At 49.5% G+C, this 11,837-nt stretch overlaps 1 protein-coding gene across 1 annotated transcript; it reads left to right on the forward strand.

Annotated features, from left to right (window-relative positions):
• The first annotated feature begins 262 nt into the window (after positions 1-262).
• DMRT3 (doublesex and mab-3 related transcription factor 3) lies at positions 263-7,207 on the forward strand. The gene is made up of 2 exons (XM_072359838.1): positions 263-701; positions 6,243-7,207. Exons 1-2 carry the CDS (start codon positions 263-265, stop codon positions 7,205-7,207), a joined length of 1,404 nt encoding a protein of 467 aa, XP_072215939.1.
• The last annotated feature ends 4,630 nt before the right edge of the window (positions 7,208-11,837 follow it).

Consider the following 11,837-nt stretch of genomic DNA (forward strand, 5'->3'; position numbering starts at 1 on the left):
TCCCCTCCCTGCCCCTGGCCGCAGGTGGGTGGTGGAGGGGGACGGGCGGGGCCGGAGGCGGGCGGAGGGAGCCGAGCGGCGGTCGCTGGGCTCGGCGGGGCGGCGCGGGCAGCGGCAGTGGCGCTCCGTCCGGCGGCAGCTCTCTGCCCGCCGGTGTCACTGCGGCGGGCGGCGGCTTCCCCCGCCGGTCAGGGCAGCGCCGAGACGCCCGCTCCCGCTGCGCCCTTCTCCACCCCGGAGCCACTGGGCTCCTCCCGCGGGCATGAACGGCTACGGCTCCCCGTACCTCTACATGGGCGGCCCCGTGTCGCAGCCGCCGCGGGCGCCACTGCAGCGGACGCCCAAGTGCGCCCGGTGCCGCAACCACGGCGTGCTGTCCTGGCTGAAGGGCCACAAACGCTACTGCCGCTTCAAGGACTGCACCTGCGAGAAGTGCATCCTCATCATCGAGCGGCAGCGGGTGATGGCCGCGCAGGTAGCCCTGCGCAGGCAGCAGGCCAACGAGAGCCTGGAGAGCCTCCTCCCGGACTCGCTGCGCTCCCTCCCGGGGCCGCCGGGCAGCGCCGAGCCCTCCGCCGCCCCTCCGGGGCCGCCGCCCTGCGCCGGGCCGCAACGGGCCCCCGCTGAGCTGGCAGCCGCCGCCGCGCTGCGCTGGGCCACCGAACCGCCCCCCGCGCTGCTAGGACCGCTCCCCAAGGCAGGTGAGGCCGCGGCGGGTTCGAGAAGCTCTGGGAAGAGGGGAAAAGGGGCGCGCGATCCCCTCGCTCCGACGGTGCGTCGGGGTGGGAGGGGAGGGAAGGCCCGGACGCCTCCTCTTGCCCGGTGGGAGCGTTTTGTAGTTAGTTGAGCGCCTAAACAGAGGCACGGAGGGCTGGGCCCGCTGCGGGTCCCGGCGCTGCTCCCTGCCCATCTCTCCAGACCGTCCGGGAAGCAGCTGGAGCAGCAGCCGGTCCGTCCCGCACGGCCGCGCCGCGAGAAAACGGGAATGGGAACTGTCACTTTGTGCCGGGCCGAAAGGAGGCAGGGATGCACCACTCCCCAGGAGGGCGAGCAGAGGCTGCTGCTCGGGGCTCCCCCGTCCGTGGTAACAGCCTGTCAGCGGCTCCTAAGGAACGCGACCTTCGGTAACACGCTTCTCAAACAGTAGAACTGCGTTCCCCTTCCCTGCCCGATGACGGAAATCCGGAGCGGTGCGGTGTGAGCCTTTTCTACAGGTGACTGCAACGAAGCGGCACGCCTCGGCCCTCTGCTCCCTGCCACGGGAGCTGCGCGGGGCATCCTGCCCTGGGCTCAGGGTCTGTGGGCACGGCCGGGGCTGCTCTGTGGGCAAGGCTCTGTCCAACCCTCCGTCCCCCTCCGCTCGCAGCTCTCCTGTGGGTAGTGTGCGGGCAGCTCCGCCGGGCCAGGAAATGGGGTCCCCCCACCCCAGATTTCTTCCCTGCCTCGGCTCCCCGGCGGTGCGGAGCATCCCGGCCTCGGATGTGTTTTTCAACGCGGGATGACCGGGAAAAAAAATGCGTCTTGGCGCCTTCCAGAAAGTGAAACAAATGCACTTCGCCAGCAAGATATAAATCTGGCGGCAGGAACGCTATTGACTCGCATGCCCCAACTTTTCTTTCCCGTGATGTATGAACTTCCCGGCTTAAAAGATTACAGTAATCACGGGAGGACAGTGTAAATCGAATCTGATAGCAATAACTTTTGGGGAAGGTCAGGCCCAAGTGAAATGTTACCAAGCAACAGGCGTTTTGTGTGCAAAATACAATCAGAGTGTATTGATGAGGAATTCTTCCCTGCCAGCCAGTCAGCACTTTCTGCCAACAGCTCCGCAAGAGAAGGGATGGAGCGGGTCTCCATCCATCAGCCCCGGGGCGCGGCGGGGCGGGGGAAAGGAAACGGTGGGGCGAGGTGGAAAATTGCGCTGTGAGTAAAGGAAACGGTGAAAGAGAGGAGAAAATTATCTCCCCCGGGGCACTCCTGTCGCCCAGCGCCATTTAGCAGGTAGCTGTGCGCGTTTCCGAGCGCTGCGAGGTTTTTCTCCGCACTACTGCGTTAAATTTGAAATCTTAGTGGAAGATGCAGTTATTTGCTCCCCCAGTTTCAGACAAGATCCGTGCTGTACGGATGGATCGGACCCGTTTACTTGAAGTAGCGTTTTCTTGCCGGAACGGGTCGTGTCGGTGGGACCGCCGCAAAGTTCTGTTCCGTGCCATTGAATAACCGGCAAACGGCTCCCATCGCATCTGCAGCATCGAGACGCTCCGTCGCCGGACAGTGCGCTTACATGCTTCTGTCTCACAGGGCGTGTTACAGTAAGTCACCAAGGCCAGCACTTTATAGAACACCGCGCTGAGTCTCCTGATGGTTTCAGAGTCGCCTCTTAGGTCAGAGCAGCTCTTTGGGAGCAGCGACTCCCAGGAAGCACCCGAGGTGGGAGGCAGGGAAGAAGGTCTGTGCTGAAAGCCTTTATTATTATTATTATTATTATTATTATTATTATTATTATTATTATTATTATTATTATTATTATTATTTTTTTTAGAAAGGGAACCAAAAAACGTCACTTGCCCAAACGGCTACAAAAATCTGAGCTGCAAACAACCAATCCCTAAAAGAGATCCAACAACAAAACGACCCCGAATCAGAACCCCACATTTCATATGTTTTAGGAGAGCTTTCCTGCTTTCCGATATTTCTGGCATCAGTCCGTACTGACAACAGGGGCAGGGAAAACAGCGGGTGTGTTCGGGATCCGGGAAAATCCATGCAGCAGAAAGAGTCTGCAAGTAGAGAGCAGAGCTGTTGCACAGCGGTTCAGCAGTGGGGAAGTCGAGAGAGCAAACATGGACCTCAACCACGAGAGCGGGTTTTCCTGAGATGCATTAACCTGCATAGGGCAGCTTCCCCTTCTCCGTAGTACTTTGCTTTGCGCTGTTTGCTTTACGAAGTTTGCCTCATCATCCTCAGTACTCAGGGAAAACACGAGGTATGCATCGCTGCGGATTCCCAGCAGCTCAGTTGATTAACTCACATCTATTAGCCTACAGTGAACGCAGGCACAGTTTTCCCTTTGCAGCGCTCCGTGTGTTCCAGCGGCAGGTCGGGGTGTGTGTCTGCACGCCTGTTATTTGTTGAGTGTTTCCCACCATGGATATTAACGGGAAGACGATTTCCTCCGAGGTGGCAAAGTGAATGCGTGGAGGAGGCAATTGGAAATAGAAACTGCTTTAAAAACAAACCAACCAAACCACCACCACCACCAAATAGAAACAAAAAACCTGGCAGTGCACTCTGAGGGTCTCTCTCTGACAGCCCCAGCATCCCCGCGCCGTGCGGAGAGAACTCCTTTGGCCGAGCGCAGTGACTCCATAAATAGCGAGTAAATATTTTTAACCCGAGAACACTGGTATTCAGGATTGATACATACTAGCGACATTTCCATAGTTCTGTGCCCACCAAAAGGCATCTCTCTTATATCTCCCCGCACCTCTGCTTATTTAACGATCGCCGTTTTCTGCCCTTTGTAAAAAAAATAAATCAAATAAAAAGCCCCATCCCGGCGGCTCCCACCGTACCCTCCCCGGGCATCGGGCAGCCCTCCGTGCTGTGATGACAGCATTTCGTTTAAATGGCCCAAATCTCTTTCCCCGGGCGTGGCTCTCGGTGAGCAGCGATGCGGTGCGGCTGTACGACCGGCCGTCCCGCGGCGATGCTGAGGGCGAGGATCTGTGCGTGGGTTGCGCGACGGGCTGCGGCCGCGGAGGGCACCGGCTGCTCCAGGAGGGGTGCTTTTCAGAACGCGAAGGGTTTTCTTTTAGCCAGTCCTCGTCAGGATACTTTTAAACCTAATGAAAGCGAAGCTGAACCAGAAATATCTTGAAAATAAACATCACTCGATGATCAGGCGCGTTTCCCGTTAGGGAGAGCTAATCTTGTGCCGTTTTAGTGTTATTTTTCTGTTGTTATCTCTTTTTAGCTCCCCGTTGACACTTGTTATCAGTCGATAATACGGCAAAGCACGGTAGTTCTGACCTACGTTCACGTGCATGTGGTCTGTAGGTTCCTCAGTGCAATCTATCTATGTGGAAATCGGGACCAACGTCTGCCTCAAACGCCTCTCTATCTCTGGCACGATAGGGGCAGAGGCAATTAGTTGTCCTCTAAGACTCGAGTGTGTGAATTGCCCTTTCATTCGGACGTGAATAATTCTTAACATCCCTTCTCTGGTAACAAATACATGGCTATGAAGGCACGAAGATGTGTGTGTGGGGTTGATGGGGGGGGAGGGGGGGAGGATTAAGAGGGAAAGGTAGCATGATCCTCCCATTCTCTTTTCTTTTTCAAGTAAAACTACCCCTAGGTCTTAAAATTCTCTCAAAAAGATAATGCTACCGGTTTGTTTGCTTTCTGCATTCCCCTTGGATGCTAAGGCAAGACTAATGCAGAGAGAATAAAGAAGTTCATATGCACGTTGCTTCATACTGTATACATGCTTCTCCATTAGCTCTGGACAGAGAGCATAACCAGACGAAAAACGGGTAACCAGCACAGGTCAGGCAATTCAAAGAGAAGGATGGGATCTTCAGAAAGGCACCTCAGCTTTGTTCCCACTTTCATCTTCTGCAACCCGAGCCAGCAGCACCCGCGGCTCCGCAGGACGGCCATCTCTCCTGCCTCGGGCAGAGAACAGCCCTTTGCCATGCTGACTGTCTGCTCTGTTCCGCCAGGAGCTGATGGTTTACTTACAGCAGAGGAATGTAGCTCCCGTTCTGGAGAGCACGGTGACCTCCTGCTCAGCTTACTCAGACTCCTTTCTCAGAGTGACAAAGTGGGTAAATTGTACCAGAAATGCCCCGTCCATTCCCAGTGTGAGAGAGTGAGGCAGACCTGTAGGAGGCCAGTGGCAAGGATTTCCCATTTACCTGCCATTAGTTCCCTCTCAGTCTGGTAGGGGTGACTGTGAGCACAATTTAGAAGCCTTTGCTTGCTTCATGCCATATCTAGTTGGGCTCATATGCCATACTGTGCTCATGCCATATCTAGTGGGCTTGGGAAACCAGACAAGTACTTCCATTGGTTTCTGCAGACCATCTTTCACATTTGTGCATTCAAAAGCACTACCATGTGAACACAGCCTCTGTCTGCATCAGCTTGCACAGTGTCCCCTTCCCCAGGTGTTGATGTTTGTCAGGAGGTCAGCACTGCACTTGCATGAGGGAGGTCAGCAGAACAGCATCCTTGGATAAATGACTGCAAAGAATTTCAAGCAGATACATTGCCTCCTTTTGTGATTGGAGCCCTGGGGTATCTCCCTTTTTGTGTGCACCTCTGGTAAAAACATGGTCCATGGGCTTGTGCTCTGCCCTTCTTAGCTTCACACATGACAGGCAAGGTACCTGAAACAAGTGCTGAGGGTGGTTGCTAAGCATCCAGCCTTAGAAATATTTAAAGCCCAGCTGAGCAGGGACTAAAACAAATTGCTCTAGATTTTAGGCTAGTTCTGCTTTGAGCAGGAGGTTGGACCAGATGCCTTCAAGTGGTCCTTTCAAAAAAAAAAAAAAAAAAAAAAAAAAAAAAAAAGTTCTTTTTCCCTAAATTTTGTGTTCTAATCAATGAAGGCATCAGCTGTGACCAGGTTTGGAAGAGAAACCTGTGTTTCTTGCTGGGGAAGGAACTGGTTTCTGCAGAACAAGAACTAGGATATATTGACTTATGTGAACAGCTCTGAGACAGCAGATGTGGTGCAGTGGTTCTACCAGTGCTGTTGCACTTGCAGAGGAAATTTTGGTCTTTTATTCTCTCTGAACATTTACATCTTACAACCAGAGTGATGGGAATTACAGAGTGAAAATGCTCAAGTTCCTCCAAGAGAACTTGCACTTGGTTGGCTCATTGCTGTCTTGTAACTAGTGAAGAAGGATGAAAAGATTGGTATAGCACATCTGATGCAGGAGAAAAAAGGACACTGATTCTTTTCTTATATGTGGAAGAATGAGACAGATGACTGAAAGGAAGCGTAAAATGCCTAGGTCATGTCTCATTACTCTTGTGGTTTTGTTCTCACGTAACATTGCAAAGAGAATTTAATTTTAGCAGAAAAATGCTTTTTTTTTTTTTTTCTTTTTTTTTTTTCTTTCCTTCCCTAGGAGCCTGCTCTGTTCCCTGTAGGAAGAGTCTATCCTCTGGTGTCCATAGAGGCATTTGGACTCAGCATTTGTTGACTTCTCTGCCTTCCTTTGCAGACATCAGTGAGGAGCGGTTGGGTGATGCCAGTGGAACAGACAATGCTGAAACCTACAGTGACAAAGACACAGACCAAAGGAATTCCCCAGACATGACTAAAGCCAAAACCTGCTTCACCCCTGAAAGCCCAGAAATTGTATCAGTGGATGAGGTTGGTTACGCAGTTCAGAAAAATGGTGGGAGCACGGAGAGCCGTCCAGAGAGCCCCAAGTACCATGCAGAGCAGAACCACCTACTGATAGAAGGTCCTTCTGGGACAGTTTCTTTACCTTTCAGCTTGAAAGCCAACAGACCTCCACTGGAAGTGCTGAAAAAGATTTTCCCTAACCAGAAGCCGACGGTGCTGGAGTTGATCCTGAAAGGATGTGGTGGTGACCTCGTGAGCGCTGTTGAGGTTCTCCTGTCCAGCCGGTCTTCAGTGGCCAGCGGTGAGAGAACTTCTGCAGAGTCAGACAGTCTAGTCCTGCCTTCCAATGGGCATATTTTTGAACACACGCTGAGTTCCTATCCTATTTCCTCTTCCAAGTGGTCAGTGGGCTCAGCCTTCAGGGTCCCTGACACACTGAGGTTCTCTGCTGACTCCAGCAACGTTGTGCCCAATCCTCTGGCCGTACCTTTGCAGCACCCATTCCCTCAGCCACCTCGCTACCCGCTGATGCTGAGGAACACTTTGGCAAGAAACCAGTCCAGTCCTTTCCTGCCTAATGATGTCACCCTTTGGAACACCATGACGCTGCAGCAGCAGTACCAGCTGCGGTCCCAGTATGTCAGTCCTTTCTCTAGCAACTCGGCCAGCGTCTTCCGAAGCTCTCCTGTCCTTCCTTCTCGCTCATCAGAAGATCCTAGGATCTCAATCCCTGATGACGGATGTCCTATTGTGTCTAAGCAACCTCTTTACACAGAAGACGAGTATGATGAAAGGTCTGATTCTTCAGACTCAAGAATACTCAACACATCTTCTTAGGATGACATTTGGCATATGATAAGTAGGTGATATTTGCAGTGCAGCTGAACTACTGGGCCTGAAGAGGAGAGACGTATACTCTATGAAACACTTGCAATTGTATTAAAACTTGACTTTGCTTGGTATTGTACTATAGCAATAAAGACATAACTTATTTAATTTCTTGCACTTCATTGGATAATGCCAAATAGCAATACTCTGGCTTTAGCTCTGAGTGTGTACTACAAGGAAAGACTTTATGGCCATCGGTTACGGGACTCTGGAAGATTCGTAGCTGAAACAGAAGCTCAAGGTCTACTTTGTTCCTTAACTCAGACAACTGGGGATATTAAACTAGAATACTTGAATGCTGTTTTATAAGAGAGAACTCCTCAGGACATAAGAAATCAAACAAAAGTAGTTCAATTGCAAATGTTCTAAAACAAGGACCAGTCATCATCTTTGCATTGAAAGAAAAGGCAGAAGAATTATGCACATGGAACTAGCATGAACTGCTTCTGTACTGTTTGAGCTTGGACACTTTTTAGAGAAATAATCTTACGAGTTATTCTTTTCCCATGGCTAGGTCGAAACGTGTAATGTCAGTGTAAAACCAATTACAGCTGTGAATTGCATGAAGTGTATTGTGAAATGAACACAAGATTAAACATTGTCAGGTTAATGTAGCATGCTAAGGACTCTAGAAAAATAAACTAAGATGATGATCTTGGTTTATGTCATTTATATTGGGCAAATAGCATTTCTGAGGATAGAGAGCTGATTAACTGCCAGCTGGGGTAACAATGTCTAGTTCCTGCGACAGCAGCCAAGGGAAGTCTATTTTTCCCAGTCTGGGTTCTGCCCCCCTGCCTTGTAGCCTGAAACTGAGTCTCAGCAAATGCTATCATGAGGGAAGCTGAGGTCCTTGGATGTGTGCTACAGACACTTCCAAGTTCAGGAGGGTGAAGCAGAACTTGTTACAGTCACAGTAAGCAGGAAATATATATATATATATATATATATATATATAAGTAAATAAGAGGCTCTCCTGCCCCTTCAGAAACGTCTTTTTTCCTATGCTATAGAAATAGAAATGGGAGATAGGGTGTAATAGCAGACCTTTCTTTAAAACAGTGTGGAGTTAAATGGCAACTTTCCTGAATCTGGAAAAGTAATGATTTGAACAGTTTATTGCATGTTTGCATGCACGAATTCCCCTTTTATCCTACTTACATTACAGAGTCAGAATAACCCTACAAATTGCTTCTGGTGAAGAACGGCACTACATTCACTGTCCACCTAGATATTTGTCTGTTAAGGTTTTTCTGCCATTTTTTGAACCATTTGCCAGTGACCACATCTGCTTGGCAGTTTGATTTTCCAAAACACTTCTCTCAGTGTGGATGGAATGGCTGGCAGGCCTGCTGGGTGTACAGATGAATCCTACCCCTCAAACCCAATGAGTGTTCCCCTAGAGGGGGGGAACCTAAAGCAGGTGGGCTGTAGGACCTTAGAGTTTGTCAGGCATGTTGCCTAGTGTCACTGCTAATGTGAATGCCTGTGTTCTCATTTGGCATTTCATACTTTGTAATGTTTGTGCACCCAATGAATCCCACAGTTTATATTGATATTGAACAAGCACAAGCGGAAGGAGAATAAAATAAATAATGGTTTTATTTTCCCTGGGAGATAAATGATCAGAAATACACTTTTTATTGTGTATTTTTGCAATCTGTTCAGTAAAGCAATTTGTAGTTGTATGCTAGAGAGCAAAGAGGGAAAGGTGGAGAGTGGGAGAAAAGAAAATAAATAGCATTCCTTATGCAAATATAAGAACATCTGGAATTTTCATAATGCAGAATTACAGTTTTGTACTGACACATTTTCCTGTACTCACATGGAATTTGTAAACAAATTCATCTTCAAGACACTCCAGGCAGAAAGGTAATAGATACTCATAAAATAAGCTTGGTCTTGCAAACAGAAAGAGATGAGGTAGTGAAATGCTGTGCTCCAGCATCGTAGAGGAATCAGGTGTGAAAGGCTAGATGCGAACAAACAGGTCTGTGAGCTCAGGTTTTGAGCTCATGCACCAAGCAGATTTCCCTCCAGCAGAGACTTTTGTATAGGTACCCCCATAGGCTGAATGAATTCTGTTTCTTTTTCTTTCTTTTGTTTCCCAGCAGAGGGTGAATAACCTCCAACAGGAAGACCAAACAGTGACAACTGACAGCTCATAGTGATCTTGCACACTGTGGTCTGTGGGTTTTCAGTGAGCAGAAACTTGACATCTTGGAATTGGAACGTATCTTTCAGAGAAAGATGACCTTTGGCCAAGTTGGGGCAAACTGTTCTTACTACAGACATGCTGGGTAAAAAAATGCAGGGTCAGCAATGTAATTATCAAATCCTATCTCTTTTGATAAACTTTTTTTTTTTTTTTTTTCTTTGTGAAAGCACAGAAATTAAAATAGTAATTCTTTCAGCAATCATGGAATATCTTTAGACTAAATTCACTATTATTATTATTATTATTATTAAATAAAGTAAACGTAGACATGTTAAAAAAACAACAAACAAACACATTTTTGTTTGTCTGCAGGCAACTTCTGCAGTGTTTTGGCAATTTACAAGTTCCACTAAAGCAAACAAACCAACAGGAAAATAAACTAACCAACCAACCAAACTGACCCAAACAAACCAATTGGATTGACCAGCAGTGATATGCCTAGGAAAGTATTTTGTTCATGCAGCTGTGTTTCCAGGCTGCCACTAAATGTGGATGTCATTTCTAGATTTCACTCATCATGCAGCAAGGATTTGGGGCCCTTGGCATGTTGGCAGGGCCCCATGGTGCTGGAGTCTGCTCCTTATGTCTCTACCCGAGACATTACTCCTTTCTGCCCTTACAGTGTGGGCAAATGGGAGATGAGGGAACCTCTGCTCCCCTCTGCACCATAATGTTCCATTGCATCCCATCCCATTGCATTGCATCCTGTTCCATCCCATTGTATCACATCCCATCACATCCATCCCATTGCACTGCATCCCGCTCCATCCCATTGCATCATATCCCATCACATCCATCCCATTGAACTGCATCCCATCCCATTGCATCCCACTGCATCCCACTGCATCCCATTGCATCCCATCCCATTGCATCCCATTGCATCCCATTGCATCCCATCCCATCCCATTGCATCCCATCCCATCCCATTGCATCCCATCGCATCCCATCCCATCGCATCCCATCCCATCCCATCCCATCCCATCCCATCCCATCCCATCCCATCCCATCCCATCCCATCCCATCCCATCCCATCCCATCCCATCCCATCCCATCCCATCCCATCCCATCCCACTCCTGGCATCTGGCCCACATGCACCACCCAATTGCGCCTTTTCCTTTGCATCAGCAGACGTTCTTGAGAACACCTTTTCCGTCTCAGGCCACGCACTTCCCAGCCCTGGTTCCTGCAAGTACCAGGTCCCTGTGTTTTCTGGCTCCATCTCGTGGTAAAATAAGGGAGAAGACGCGTGGCTGAAGAGGAAGGTGTGAAACCGGTAGTGTGTTCGGAAACCATAAAGAACGAGTTTAAGCATCAAGAAGATCAGCTGGAGTCTGGTGAAGCCTCTGTTGAAGTCCTGCACTTAAGTGTTCCTATTTCATTTTAATTTGTTATTTTTTTAGGGGGCGATACCGCAGACACGAGTCACTTGGAGCAAGAGGACTTACGCTCATTTCACAGCGCAGTCCTCGCTCCGGGTGCGCGGAGCGGCTGAGTCCAGGTGCCTTTTCTGTGGTGCTCCTCCTATCAGGACGGTGATTTCACGGCTCACCACCCGCCTGTGCACACAACACAGACGGGAATTCCGCAGGAAGCCCCTCTGCCGGCTGCCCCGCACTCAGCCGCTCCGCGGGATGGCTGCAATCAGAACACAGCGCTGCGCTCCGCCGGGCTGCCCTGCCCCACGTCCTTCCCCGCGGCTCCGCAGTTGGCTGCGTGCTCCCCGAGGCCCCGACGTGCCCTCCTTGGGGCCCCAGGGCCACCTCTGCGACGTCTGTAGGATGCTGGGTGAACAGGCTCGCCTCGCGTTTGCGCTGACACGTTTGAAGAACGATTTTGATTCTCCCAGTATACTGTTTCAGTGATTCATTCCTTATGTGGACGTGAGTGGGGGAGTAAGATTGATGCTAAATTTATATGTTAATTTTAATACTGAAGCCATCCTGTATTTGAAGAATAAGATCAATTCTTCAATTTCATTTCTTACTTGATATTGCATATTGTCATTACTGGGAAATAAAATTATTTCTGAATGCACACTCTCCAAACTTCAATTCTAGCGGGCATATAACCCTGAAGCATCATTCTTCTCCCCTTCCTTATAACCAACTAACTTAATGCAGTAACTTAACGTCCCTGCACTCATCTGCCATTGGCAGATAGCAAGCCTTCTTCCTCAAGCACATTTTGATAATGCAGTGTCTCAGCAGCTTTCTGCATGACTCAGCAGCTCCTGGTAGGCTGCTGTGTGTATATTGGAAATCTCAGCTGAGATTTCCCTTATAGAGACTAATTCCATTGATCTCCACAGTAAAACGGTACCAGAGGGTCATAACCACAGCTGTGCGACAAACACGTGGACA

Source organism: Excalfactoria chinensis, chromosome Z, assembly GCF_039878825.1.
Source record: "Excalfactoria chinensis isolate bCotChi1 chromosome Z, bCotChi1.hap2, whole genome shotgun sequence".
NCBI lineage: Eukaryota > Metazoa > Chordata > Aves > Galliformes > Phasianidae > Excalfactoria > Excalfactoria chinensis.